Source organism: Mytilus galloprovincialis, chromosome 12 (genome assembly GCF_965363235.1).
Source record: "Mytilus galloprovincialis chromosome 12, xbMytGall1.hap1.1, whole genome shotgun sequence".
NCBI lineage: Eukaryota > Metazoa > Mollusca > Bivalvia > Mytilida > Mytilidae > Mytilus > Mytilus galloprovincialis.
This window is the reverse complement of record NC_134849.1, coordinates 53352281-53367707: the sequence shown is the minus strand read 5'-3', so window position 1 is coordinate 53367707 and position 15427 is coordinate 53352281. Positions and strand designations below refer to the sequence as shown.

At 32.1% G+C, this 15427-nt stretch overlaps 1 protein-coding gene across 1 annotated transcript in view; it reads left to right on the top strand.

Annotated features, from left to right (window-relative positions):
- The first annotated feature begins 6189 nt into the window (after nt 1–6189).
- LOC143054227 (myosin-IIIb-like) overlaps nt 6190–15427 on the top strand; it is a 56426-nt gene continuing 47188 nt past the window's right edge. Inside the window, exon 1 of the mRNA XM_076227155.1 lies at nt 6190–6601. Coding sequence (XP_076083270.1) covers nt 6497–6601 — 105 coding nt within the window. The 5' untranslated portion in view covers nt 6190–6496. The remainder of the gene's footprint in view (nt 6602–15427) is intronic.

Sequence of the window (15427 nt, the reverse complement as noted above, 5' to 3'; positions counted from 1 at the left end):
AACATGTTGATAGTTGAAATTTTCCAATTTTCACGTCAAAATTTAACACGCAAAGATGAGTATAGAATTTAACATATTGTCTATAATGTATATCCTATTGTTGTGAAACTTTGCAAGCAGTGTTATAATTTATTAAGCTTTGGTCATACTAAGTTTTTTTTAAAGTTTTGTCAACTCTTTCTATCCTATTAGGTCCGAGACCACAATTGTCGTCCCTTGATTTTCATTGTTCATGAATACAGTCCCTAGTGCTAATAGTGGGTTACTTGCCATTAATTTTAATACCCCTTCCATATTAATTTCTCCATGTTTAATGCCTCAATTGTAAGTAGGGGGGTGAAATTACACTGTAAAAAAATTTGGGTCCCGAATTTTAAAGGAAAGTAGTGATTTGGTCCAGGTGAAAAAGGTTGAAATATAGGACTTCGGAAGCTGTCAAAAGATTTCAAGACGCCCTAAAGATAAAATTGTCCATATTTTGGGTTAGAGACGATGAAGTTTTCTTTAATTTTGATATAATTTGTCCCAAAAGTAGTACAACACACTGTAAAAGTTTCACTGAGAAAGCGCGGGTGGGATTTTTTTAATTTTCATATATGTTCTAAAAGAAATGCACTACAAATTAATTGTGTTCTCTAACCAAATAGCAATAAGGTGTTTAGGAAAACATGACCTAAAAAGTTAACCTCCTTCATATAAGACAAAAAACGTGGGAAACTGAATGGTGAAATGTGTTCAATATGAAAATTGCAGTTAAGATGGTAAAATCACAAATCGGTCATTAATGTAAATGGACTAAAAGTATGACTTTTGCGCTAATTTTAAAGGGAAATGACGGGGAAGGGGCAAATTAGTGTTCAAGGGGAGCAAATGCTGTTTAAATTAGTATGCAGTTTTAAATATAGAGGGAAAGAGGAGTTATCTTTTAAGACATTAGTTAAATATAACTTACTAGAACACACCCGTGATATAGCGGGTCTGTGACTGAATTAAAGTATATAACTATGCGTGAGCCTTATTTTAGTATTGGTATTATCATCTGATAAAAGTCGTGCCGATTATAAGATACAGTTTCTCTGCTTTCAAATCTTTCTGTTTGAACCCGTCGACCTAGAACTCTTCAATTATTGGTAATATTCAGGTCCTTGATTTGAGTATTTTTAATCAACAGCATTGTCCAATAAAGTTCAATTCTTTGATTTGCTGTTTTACGTCATGCCCGCTAACAAATTGAAAACTGTACCTATACGCCTTATTTCAAGACTAAATTTTTAGTATTCGTATTGTTATCTAAGAAAGTCTTACTAATTAAAAAACTACAATAGGGAACAATTTGACAATGATTGAATTTAGTTGTGTCGACCCTGTGATTATGACCCGTGTTTAAAGCAAAATCAAATACACCATTTGGTGGTGCGCCTGTCAGATGCGGAATGTACATATAAGGTAAAAGTAACAGGTGAAAATATTAAATTGGTATCGGTATCGGATTCGACCCCGAACTTGTTAAATATTGGCAATATTAATTATCTGGAAAACAAAAGGGTTGGAGTGGTGTAATTTTTAATCTACACCATTGTACTTTATTAGTTATAAATAAAGTTGAAATCTTTGATTCATCGTTTTAACGTGATGCCGGCTGATAAATTGGACCTCGTAATTTTAGTATTATAGATGTAGACTTATAGTTACCTTCTAATTCTATAAAAAAAAACAAAAAAAAAACACACACACAACTCAGAACTATTACTAATTCACTTGGACTATACTGATATGCAGACCTAAAAACAAAAAGTAATATATCATAAAATAGTGATTGAAAGATTCATAACACTTTGAAAGGATAATTCAGACACGTGTTACACGGGGAGCATGTATGTTTACAAATGATAATGTCACGTGATCGCGCACTGACCTCCCATGTTGCATCGCCCTTACAATTCACTAATACATAACCATTTTCATGCAAACATGTAACGTGAATGTGATTGGTTATCAAACAATACAGAAATAATGCATGAACCGCTGAAGAAGAAATTATTTCATCAAAAAGATGCGATTTTCACTTTCGACACGAATAGGTCGGGTTGACATTTCTGTCATCGGAGATCTGTGGCGTAGCTAGGTCATTTTTACGTGTACGCCCGAACCTCGGCGAGGGATCTGAGGGTCCAAGTAATAGCACCTGTTGGTAGTTGGTTCAACGTGGCGAAGCCCCTGTAAGCTAACAGGTTATCAAGAATGAGATACCGTTCCCGTTATTGAAAATTCTCATCAATAGCAACATACTTAAAGAATTAAAATGGTTTATTTTTAATGTTTAGTTTATTCATCGTGTTAATTTGGAATTTAATGGTCATTGGATATAGAGAAAAGTCTAAAACAGTTTCTTTAAAATATGTTGAAAAGGAGCCATGGAGTAATTGTCGTTAATGAACATGAAATAATTAATGTTCGGAAGGTTTCTGTTGATCCTGGTTCTCGGCTTGAATTGCTCCCCGCGAAAAGTGAATGCATTTATCTATCTTTTACAGGATTTAAAAAAAAATAAAATTTTTTAGATATTTTTTACTTTTCTTGGAATATCGACTCACCCCAATTTTAACGAAAATCTATTAAGGTTTATAAATTTAATATCACGTGAAAAAGTCCCAGATCGTTAAATTGGGTGAAGATAAGTCCTTCTGTCTGAAACAATGGAAGAAAAAAATGCTAAATCAAAATTTTGATTTAGACATTAATCAGAAAAAAGCTTCTTCCATAATAAAATCCAAAAAAGGTTTGGCAAAGTAATTGATATATAACAAACTTTTATCCCAGACTATCTATCTAAATAAACACCTTTTTACCTCACACTTATCCTTAAGAGGAGAGGGGGGGGGGGGGGGGTGTCAAGAGTGACACCACCGACGAAATTTAGAATCGCAAATGTCTAGCTTTTGCGACATATAGAAATGTCACAGGCTCGACAAAAATGCAAACCACATATCGAATCATAGAATATAATGAATTCATTTAAATAAAAGGAAAGTTGGCAGAATTCTCTAAAGATTCACAACTAGTAGATTTAGACTTTGAGAGATAATTAACAAATCTATATAATATGATACCTTTTGTTCGAAAAGTAAAGTTCGTAACTTTTATTTGCAATTGAAAAAGATTTACAGAGCTGATGTACTATTTATAAGTAATTTGTATTTTATTTAGATTAAAATATATTTTTTTATCAAAATTCAAGTGTACGCCCGGGCGTTTTGACGTAAACGTAGCTACGCGCCTGGAGATAGTATTGAGATAAATGGGATAAAACGAACCGTCAAAAAGGTCTAGAGCAGCACATCAGTAGAACCTTAACATTAATAAGTAATACTTACCAAAAATTCTCTAATTGATAAACTATATGACTAAAATTTCACGAAAATAACAATAAATAATTTTGTTGATGGTGATGAAGCTGCTTAAATTGGCGCGAAAAAATATTCTTATTCCTATTGCTTCACGTAAAAAAAAATGTATAGAATTGAATTCGACTACAGTTCAGCATAAAAAAACGTGAATATGCAAAAGTCTGGTAATATGTTAATGAAAAAGTGTGTATAAATTTTCGTAAACGAAGTCACCTGTATACTTCACCAAGAATTACATTTGAGCGCAAAGATCTGTATGTGTGATTCGGCTTATGTAACATCGTCAATCGGAACTACTCGGCTATTTACTTCGTGCAACCAGAAAGGCCGAGAAGTTCCGACTGGTAACAAAGTACAACATGATTAATGGAATTTTTTGCGTTGCTATTAAATCATTGAGGCCACGTGATTAAGGCCATCTATTTTTATTGCGGGTTCCACATATTTAAATCGGAATTATAGAAAAAATGGAATGTTGTGAGCAGAATCAAAACAGAAATGATGAACACTGCAACATTTCCAGCAAAATATAAATAGGATGGAGGATCTGTGTATTCACATTATTTGTAAAACTCTCCTTATTCATGTGAAGCGTGTGCTTTACATCGAGGCTTATTATGCTAAGCATCGACGCCACAGTACTTCAACCAATCAGACAATGTTTATTTGGGGCATTCGATCTATTTTTACTCAGATTTTGGAATATTTTAATCGAAATTATAGAAAAATTGAATATTGTTAGTACATATAAAATAGAAAAAGATGAATACTTTTAGCTAGAGATAATTTGGATGGGGGTTCTGTGTATTCACATTATTTGCACAACTCTCCTTACTGATGCCATATTTTGGAATTTCCGTGACCTAAATGGTTCGCGAAAATTAATATTTTTATATATAGTATAGTAAATAATTTTACCTGCCGTAGTCGTGCGTAAAATATATTTCGGCATTTCTCTTAAGAAATGACTTGTTTAATGGAACAAAAAGTCTTATTTGTAAACTTTCTCTTTTATCTCCACAATAGGCTTTTAAAAAATAATCTTTCAACTGTGTATTCAGAAAATTTTGTGAAAATAGAAGAAGTGGCAATTCTTACCTTTCATACCTTAACTTTCATTGATAAAACATAATATTGACTCGTCCAGTGTCCAGTTTGAAGATAATTTTAGTTACCGTACACATTCATGCACGTACCAATTAATCAATAGTCATGTATGAAAGGCATAAACAAGTTTGAAGGTAAACTAATAACAACTTAATCCAATCAAATTGCCTACGATTCAATAACAATGACCAGTCCACATCATAAAAATGTATAGGGGTAAACTGGGTAGGGAGAAAATGACAGATATTTTAAGTTCATTATTTTGCAACAACGAATAAAAATTGATTAACCAATAGATTTTCTATAATTTCATAAACATGTCATTCTGTATTGGTATAGTTTTTGGATCTTTTATTTGCATATTTAAGGCTGTAAAAAGTTTGGCCTTCAAAAGTCAACATAATCATTGACTTTATACAGAAAATTCGCCTTTTTAAAACATTGTATGTATCACGAATAATACGCGACAACAAAGTAAAATCATTTCTTAAAACACTGCAAAAAAAAATCATTCTGATTGATACAGTGGTATTGTCATAAATTGCGCTGGAGTGAACAGTGGTACAGCAAACGTCGAATTCCCTCACACAATGTTATCACACACTATAGAAGAAGTTTACTTTATTTTAATTGCTTCCTTCAATTCCCCGACATATTTTCCGTATGCAAAGTGACCTCAGTGTGACCCATCTCGATCGCAATACGCATGGATGTCCTTAAAATAAACTATTATCTGAATTTACATGTTAAACACGTGCCCAATTTCCATGCTTTTTTGTTGATTTTTTGTCGATTGTTGACAAACAGGTGACAATCGTTAAACTTCGGCTTCAAAACACGAACTTTAATTACCTGCCATATTTTCACACAACACTGACTGACCGATTAAAAAAAAAATGATGATTATACGAAATTTACACGAAAAAAAATGAAAAATTCGTGCACAGAAGACTAAGTTTATGATGTTTGTATGTATTGGTTCAAGAATTGGAAGAACATTATTTTTCACCGGTCACTCGTTTCTTATGACTTTAAAACAAGTAGTGAAGAAAACGACAGGTAGTTTATTGTGCATATTTGACAAAGGACTTGTATAGTAAGAACTAACTATAATGCTAATCAATATACAACCCCTTTGAGTAATGATAAATTTTCACTGATGGTCACATTTTAACTATAATGATGATATTTTTAAACGCATTGTAATATTATAACCAGTCACTTTGTTGGTTGTTGGTTTTCGAAAAATTTCGAATCCATCTCGCTATATAAACATTTTATTAATTTCACTGTGTTCTTAATGCTTCATAGTGAATACGTTCCATTTTCGTAATATGCATTACATTGAGTACAGCCGGTACATTACCTGCAAGGTGAATTTTACAGATAAAGCCGTCAAATATATATTGAAAACGTCCTAAAGATTGACCTGCAATAAATCAATTGAAAAAGTTTATCTGTACACTTTACATGTTCAATTGTTATTAATCAATACCACATGGGCTATCGTTTACCACAAGGAAGTACACTAGTTCAAAAGTAGCAATATTTAAACAATTGATTGACTGATGATAAAAGATGATTAAACAATAGTGGTAGAATTACTTTGAAACATAATCTGGAATCCGTAAATCGGACGGATAAATTCATGACTACTTTGCTGTACACATACATTCAAAGGTTTTAATACATTTGTTAACGTAACTTTTACACCGTGGGACAGCCAGGCCGTTAGTAATTAAACATTCGTGATTTTGAATAATTGTGAAAGTTTACTTTTCGGCTTAGATTAAAGAGCAAATATGAAGTTTCTACGTAAGTTTAACTTGATTGGATAATGAATTGGATCATATACATCATCTTTTACATGCATTTTAAAGGACAGGTATGCATAGTTAACAATAGCCTAATTTTTTCAGACAGTCACACGCACGCATGCAATTCAACATGATTTGATTTGGGCATATACAACGTCCTTGATAATGGCAAAGGTCAAAGGTATAGACGACCTTGCAAAACTGATTGATCTAGAAGACCAAGTTATTCTTCACGAATTGAAGAAACGGTATGAACGTAATGTTATTTATGTAAGTATTTTTTATAGATATACTTTGGTCTATTAAACTGAGATCATTGAAATCTTATTTATACAAATATTATACTAACTAATAATATGATGCATTTATATTGCATATTGTATGACCATATGACATAGTAGATTTAAGTTTTTAGAGGATCGATACTGTTTTTAAAGTCAATAGCAGTGGCGGATCTAGAAATTTTCATAAGTGGGGCCCACTGACTGCCCACTTTAGTCACGCTTCAGTGATTCCCTATATATAAGCAACCATTTTTTTCCCCAAAAAGGGGGGGGGGGGGCTCCCTAAATCTGCCTCTGAATAGCAACACTATTATGCTTTGTATAAAAAGGGGTAGTTTCTCAATAAATAAAAAATATAATGTATATATATACATATATATCACAACAGAGACAAATTATATTGTCTATGAAATGATATTAATTATGTATTCAAAAAGCAAATACAGCTTTTGGAAATATATATAGATTCATTCATGGTAAAGTGAAGGGGGGTATCTGCGTGGGAGAATGCAAAATAAAATTGCCATTTCACAGTGAACGATCAACTAAAAAGTTTTAGTGCCGTGATCTTTTTACCGATTTCACGAAACAGGGTGAATAACATAACGAACCCTTTTTCACAAAATAAAAAAGGCAAAACATGTTGCACGAAAGTAACCCTGTTCCACCCTCTCAAAGCCATTAGCAAGTTTTTTTTTTATGTCAATGCATGTTAGAGCCTATTGCAATATCATGAAACTTATCATAGCATTTTAAATTCCGGCTCACAGGGCACCCTGCAAAATATTAATGTCATTAAAATATTTGATCATATTTGGCTTAACTGTGTATTTTTGACATTTTTCTATAATTTTGTTATTATAATATATAACACTCAAATTTTTGAAGGAAGGAAATAAATGTTGGAGATTTCCTTTGATAAAAACACAAAATGAGGATGTAGATGGGATGTTTTGGTGTCACATCTTTTGCAATTACAGTTTCAGAATATGACAAAAATTACCCCAAAACATGTGCTTATTATGTTGTGAAAAGTTCATACAATTCTTTTCAGTTTTGGTCACAAGTTTAGTCTTTAAAATACATTTTTGGTTCAACACCTTTTTGGTAGCCCCTTGGGTGGAAAAATAGCTTCATTTATTGTTATTGGGAAAACTACATTTAAATTGAATGTTTCTATTTGAGAGCCCTAGAGGTTTAAAATGTAGCATTATATCATGTTATATCCTTCACACATTGTGTCTTTAAACTCCGGGTCATTTAAAAGTCATTTACGATATACATGATATATATGGAGTATTTAATTTCTGAAATGCTGAATGACAACACACATTTTATTTATTTTGAAAGGGTAACGCCAAATCGTGACACATTTCGGGTTATTCTCAGTGCTAGTGTACCAGTTCACTAGAAATGGGTAAAGGGTTTCGGAGACCATGACGATGTGAACTGATTTAAAAAAAATATCAAATGATTAAATCTAAGACTATAACACATAATTTAGCGTTAATGAGTCTCAGATTGCATGTACCTGACATGCCTGATCGCACTCCAATAATCATGATAATGTCCAAAGAATTTTAAAGTATTTAAAAATATTTAAAAAATTAACCCAACTATATACATGATATACATGATATATATATATATACTCAAATTATCATGACTTGTTTTAGATTTATTCATTTTTATACACAGAGATGCCCAAATTCTTAAAGTATGGGTCCTTTGCAGACGCAGATCCAACCTTTTTTTAAAAGGGGTGTGTGTCCCAACCCAGGAGGAAGGGAGGTTCCAACTATATGTCGATCCCTATTCAAATGCACTATTGTCCAAAGAAAAAGGGGGGTTCCAATTTCTGGATTCACCACTGCTTTAATTGTCACTTTAGTGCAGAGACTTTTACAAAAAATGTTTTACTAAAAAAAAATATAAGTTGTAAAATTATGAAATGCTAAACAGCACACAAGATTAGTTGGCTTTTTTACTTCTTTTTATTCAAGAAAATCTCGAGGTTTAGAAATCATTGATATTAAATGTTTTGAACTCAGAAAATGGAAATCTATCAATGTATCTCAGGCATGCTGAAGAACTTTTCCGGCATATGCCTAATTTTACTCAGTTCCCTCTTTTCCAACAGGTGTGGATCCATGATTTAAAAAAAAGGGACCTCTTAGCAAAGCAATGTTTCGAGTAATACATGATAGTAGTATAAAAGTCTATACATCTATAATACATGAAGCTCCAAAGTTCCCCCTGTCCTAGTCCCCTTCCCCCTACAACAGAGACTTGCAAGATATCTACCTGGCTATCTGTAGCTGCAACCTGGAAATAGCATCCTCAAAAGTCAATATCTATGCATGTTATGTAGCAGCTGCAATGAAAATTAACGAATGTTTGATATGCACTTAGAGTAAAACAATATCTTCTGATCATATCATGTCAAAACATTACGGTAATGATCATTGAATATTATAGTCTGTTTTAACACTGGTCAAGGACATTCATGTTGATATTATGGTTGTCAGTAGTCTCATGTTCGAGGAAAAGGGTGAGGGTAATTGTCTGAAATGTTGAAAATAGTGCCATGTGTTGAAAACCACTTTTTTGAAAGACTTAAATATAACACAATTTTTTGTTTATAAAGAAAGGAGGGTGGCAGTCAGGTGTACGGCTTCCGCCAAGCATAGACAAAATATATAATTACAGCGGATTCCATTGAGTGTGTAGCCAAAGGTAATATCTTTGGTTAGCTTGCTTGTTAGCTGAACCGTGAAGTCATTGTTAGGTTAGGTAAACTACCCTACTTTAAGAATAGACTAGTCCGACAGAAAACTAATCGATCTGTCTGTTGGACTATGCTACTTCGAAAGAAGGATAGTATACCTGACCTAATAATGACTTCACGGTTCAGCTAACAAGCAAGCTAACCAAAGATATTACCTTTCGCTACACACTCAATGGAATCCGCTGTAATTGCCATTTCACAATGAACAAAAACATTAAAATTTGAACAATGTTTTATTTTTATTTTTCACAAATTTGTAATTGAAACTTAATTTTTTAGTGACTAATGTCATTAAAATTAAGTTTCATCTCGACCTTTAGGGTAAAATGGCATTGTTCATGTTGTTTACACTATAATCTGTAGCAGATAAAACTTAGTACATGTATTTAGAAAATCTTCAAAAGGCATGAAAGGCATGGCATGTGTGACTTATTAAAATGAATAGCCAAACTTAATATAGCCAAAAAGAGAGATTTTGCATAGTCTGTTTTATGCAAACAGAAGTTGTCTTATTTGTTTTGGTATACATATTTTGATACAGTACAGTTGGATGGTTCTTTAAATGCCCTAGGCTTTGTTTATTGCAAAGTATTAGTATAACTACCTTACAAAATGTACTTTTTTTTTTTTTTTTTTTTTTTTTACAAGACAAAATATTTTATTTCCTCAGACACGAACGTGTACAAGAGGTCAAAACATAATAACGTATACATATAAATCGACAGCAGAGTAGTGTACGATAATAGCACGTGATTTTCATGACATTGAGACGTATATACATTTTATATATTACCTATTGAGTTTGAAGGATTACATATGTACAGAATTCTTTCTTATTTATCAGTGATTGTGAGTACATAAATATATATAAATGTATAAAAATTGCATCTACAAAAAATAAGTAATCTTTCTAAGGAAAGTACATACTTTCCTATACACCTTTATGTTGCAAAATGAGAGTAAACCGATCAATTTTTGCCTTGAGGGATATTGTAGGTAATAATTAGGTACAAGTTTTTGTCTAAGAAGTGATATACTAGGATGTGAACAAACACACAAATAGTGATATTCGTCGCCAATATTTTGATTACATAGATGACATATCCTATTTTCTTTTAAGATATTTTTCCATCTTCCCGTTTCAATTGGGAATTTAAGATTTGAGCATCTAAATTTAGCCATATACAATCTATCAGTATTTCCCAATCGAAGTAGATAGGGTTCTAATTCAAATATACTTTTGAATTTACCATAGAATTCTCCTCTAGAAGAATTGTTAATTACAGAAAACCATTGTTGTATAAACTGGTCAACAAGTTTTTGTTTGACAAGAGATTTCAATATTTCTCTATTCATAGGTATTTGATCATTCCATATAAAAGTAAGACCACATTCATCAAAAATGGATTTAATGTACGTAACCCATTTAAAATGTGTGGGTTTACTCTGGTGAAGTTGTATCATAAGTCTATATAATGTATTAGATAATTTATTCTCACTTGAGAGCATATCATTCCAAAACATAACCATACGTAGCTTAATAGTAATATCAATGGGATAACGACCCAGTTCCCCGTAAACCATAAAATTTGGCGTACTTTTCCTCACGTGCAGAATATTTTTACAAAACTGCAAGTGCATCCGTTCCAATCCCTGCTTATTTTCAAATCCCCATACTTCACTAGAGTAAATCATTATAGGTAAGATAAGACAATCAAAAAGCTTAAGCTGTATATCTACGGGTATTGCAATATTTCTAATCTTTCTATATAGTGCATACAATGCTTTATTGGACTGTTCCAATAATTTCTTTCTAGCTGAACAAAAAGAGCCGTTATAATTAAATACAATACCCAGATAAGTATATGAGTCTAATACATCAATATTTTTACCATAGATTTCAAAATCTGCTTTAACCTTGAATTTCTTTTTGCTGAAAATTACAATTTTTGTTTTACTTGTATTAACTGTGAGTTTCCACTCATTACAATATTGCTCAAAAACTTTCAATGCATGTTGCAGATCCTCCTCTGACTCAGATAAAATAACTGTGTCATCTGCATATAATATTATAAATATTTTTACATAACATAATAAGGTTTCTTTGCATTTATTAGATATATTTTCAAGGTCTTTAACATCATTATCTAGTAAAAATTTCTCCAGATCATTCAAAAAGAGAGAAAACAGAAAGGGAGATAAATTCTCCCCTTGTTTCACTCCTATATTACAGCTAAAAAATGCAGAAATATCCTTTCCCATTCTAATACATGTCTGGATATTCTGATACATATTATGTATAACTCTCAATATTTTGCCTTGAATATTATATTGTAGCATCTTTTGCCAAAGTCCAGCTCTCCAAACTGTATCAAATGCACTTTTGAAATCAATGAACGAGCAAAATAATTTTTTACCAAATGAAAAATATAGAGAAATAAGTGAATGTAAAATAAAAATATTATCCATAGTAGAAAACCCTTTTCTGAACCCAGCCTGTGCTCCTGTAATTAAGCCTATTTCATCTGACAATTTATTCAATCTATTGTTGAGCACAGCAGTGAATGTTTTACTAAGACATGAATTGAGAGTAATACCTCTGTAAGAATTCGGGTCAGATTTGGAACCCTTGTTCTTGAAAATTGGAACCATTATTCCTTTGGTCCAACATTCTGGTATAATACCTGTATCTAACACAATGTTAAATAACATTACATACACATTAATCATATCATCTAATGTACATTTAATATATTCATTTAATATATTATCATATCCAGCAGATTTATTATTCTTTAATTTTTTTACAGCACATTTTATTTCTTCTACTGTTATTGGAGAATTTAACAATTCTTCTATATCTGGTGGTAAATTATTAGCATCAATATCTATATCAATTTCATCATGTACATTATTTTCATTCATGGATTTAAAATAATCATGTAATGTTTCTACAGATATTTCAGATTTCTGATCTTTATTTTTAACAAATTTATTCAAAATTTTCCAAAACTCTTTCCCTTGTGTTTTTGATGTATTTCTCAATTTTTGTTCAAAGTCAAATTGATAGTTTTTGTATGCTTGGTTTGTAACCATCTTGTATGATTTACTTGTCTCTAGTAGTTGTTTGCGTGTTACTTCATTTTTATGAATGTTATAACGTTTTCTGGCTTTATGAAAATTTTTTCTCGAAGTGAGACATTTATTTGTGTACCAGGGTTTTGAGTTCGGTTTCTTTCTTGATTTGTAGTGCGGTTTTGAAAGTGTCGCCTTTGCAGTATTTTGGAAAAGCTCATTTATTTCTCCGGTGATGTTGTCTATGTCTTGTTGAGTGCATGTATCACGTGTGTGTATGTTTTCAAGGTCATTCATTATATTGGTCAGCTGATCTTGACTATTGTGAAATGTATTTACAAATTCGTTTCTGTTATTGTCGTTCCACTTGATTGAAGGTGAGTTTTGTGATGTATCATGTGTAATTTCATCATGTGGTAATACTGATTTAAAAACAATGTGTATTGCATTGTGAACATCAGAAAAAAGTGGTACAAAATCAAGTATCTCAAATTCATCTACTAAAGAAAACAATTTGGATGATAAAAGCAAATAATCAATAACACTGATATCTTTACAAGTAGTACGTCCAATACCTATATCAGAACCAAGTCTGGAGTTAGCTATATAAACATTGAGTTTTTTACACATATCCAACAGTTTATGACCATAATTATTAATATTGCAATGACACTCTGACATTCGAGATAACGGTATATTTTGAAGCTTCAATTGTTCATAATCTAACATGTATGACAAAATTTCATCATCACTTTCTAACTCAAAAATACCAATCAATGACTCATCAGGAACAATAAAATCATCTCGTGTTCCCGTTTTTGCATTAAAATCTCCAATAAGAGAGACATATGAATCAAATTTATCAGCAAATGTCAATAATTCAATTTCAATTTCTTCAAATGCATCAGTATTTGCATATTTAGAATTTTCCGGTGGTATATAAACAGCACCAAATAAATATCTTTTTCACAGTTTAGTAGACATTTTTGGAATTTAAACCAATGTACATATTGACTTTCACTTTCAATAAAACTGATGAACTGTTTCAAAATATTTTTGTATATAATTACAATTCCACCTGACTTTTTAGTTGCACCCTTTCTATTCTTTGTTACATATGAAAAACCAACAGGAAGATCAATTATATCTAAATCATCTAATTTAGTTTCAACAAAAACTAATACATCATATGTTTGAAAAATGTTTGAAAATTCAGTAAACTTTAGTTTAGACTGTAAACCACATACATTAAGATAATAAACATTCAGTCCAGATAAGTGTTTATTTTGATTCAATACAATATTGTTTCGTTTCCTTTGTCCTCTTGTACGCCTGTCCTAGTGTCCTGTGGTGTTCTGTGGTGGTATAGACTCTATAGGATTCATCGGCATGGTCCTGTTGTTGTTCCCAGGTACAGACATCGGAGTGTGTTGGTCAGATGGTGGCTGTTGAGGTCCATGATCAGATGGTGGTTGTCGGGGTCCTTGTTGATGTTGTTGGTTTATCTGAGGCACACATTGACGTGGATCGAAACGCCTTTTATTGATAAACAATTTATCCTCTACCAATACTGCTTCATGTCCCTTTTCACGAGCATCTTTCAGAATTGGTATAAGTTCACGCCTCCTTTCTATTATTTCTACTGGAAATTGTTCATGAACATAATATTGGGGTTTTTGTTTAAGTTCTTTTTTTGCTGCTTCCAAAACTCTATTTCTGTCTTTTCTCCTTTCAAACTTTGCAAGTATATTGCGTGGACCTCTGTCCTGTCTGGGCCTAAGCCTGTGCACAACATGAAAATTTATATCTTTACTTTCAAGTCCCAGTTCTGTTTTAATAAAGTTTTTTACTGTTTCTTCTGTGTTTTCTGTTGGATCATGATCATCATAAATGCCTTTAAATATAAGATTGTCTCTCATAGACCTTTTTTGCTGATCAATGATTTTTTCCTGTAGTTTATAATTTTCATCAGTTAATGTTATATTTTGTGTTTCAATTTCTTGTAGTTTTGAATGTAGACCACCAAGACCCTTGTCTAATGACACAATATTTGATGTTTGTGCTTTTAAATCAGTTTTGATGCCACAAATTTCACTGTCCAGCTTATTACAATGTTCTTCCATATCTACTAGCCTTGATAGTATATCTTCCAAAATGTCAAGTTTTTGCAATTTTTCTCTAACTTCATGCATAAACATTACTAAATCAGGATGAGGTGGAGTTGATATAGGGTGCATCATAGGGATTGGCACTGACGGTGTCTGATGTCCCATCTGAGCTGGTGTTGTATGTGGGGCTTGTAAGTGATATGGGGTGAATGCATAGCCATTGTCTGCTCCATAAAGAATTTGTCTAGATGTGGAAATTACATTACTAGATAGCGGAGTATCATTTAAGTTCGGTGTTGAATATTGATTATTACATGCTTGCATTAGTGTTGGAGGTAAGGAGTACTGTTTTGAACCTGAGTCGTTCAGGTCGGCCATCTTGTTTGGTTTGTTTGGGGACGGAGTATCTGTTGTTTTTCGTTTATTATGATTCATACCAGATAAAGTTCTTCATAATATAGTTGGATCATTAGTTCGATCAATGTTTCACACAAAATAACTGATCATTGTGTTATAACACCACTTATAACTTCTTTATAATACTTTTAGTCTCTACACAATATTTCACAACTCCTACCCCTGCCGCCATCTTTAATTCTTGAATAGGTTCTAATGACATGCTATGACTATTCTTTTCAATGTTACCTGAATAGTTATCTTTAACATTTTAAAGGAAAAGGTATCCTTTATCATTTAAATTGTAACCTATAATCAACCAAATGTGTGTTTTCCCAAGTTCAAATTGCCTTCCATCAGTGACCTGTTACAATTATTTAGGTTAGGAATCTGAGCAAGGTTATTATCTCCAATTATTTTCTGCTAAATCTGCAACATTAATCGT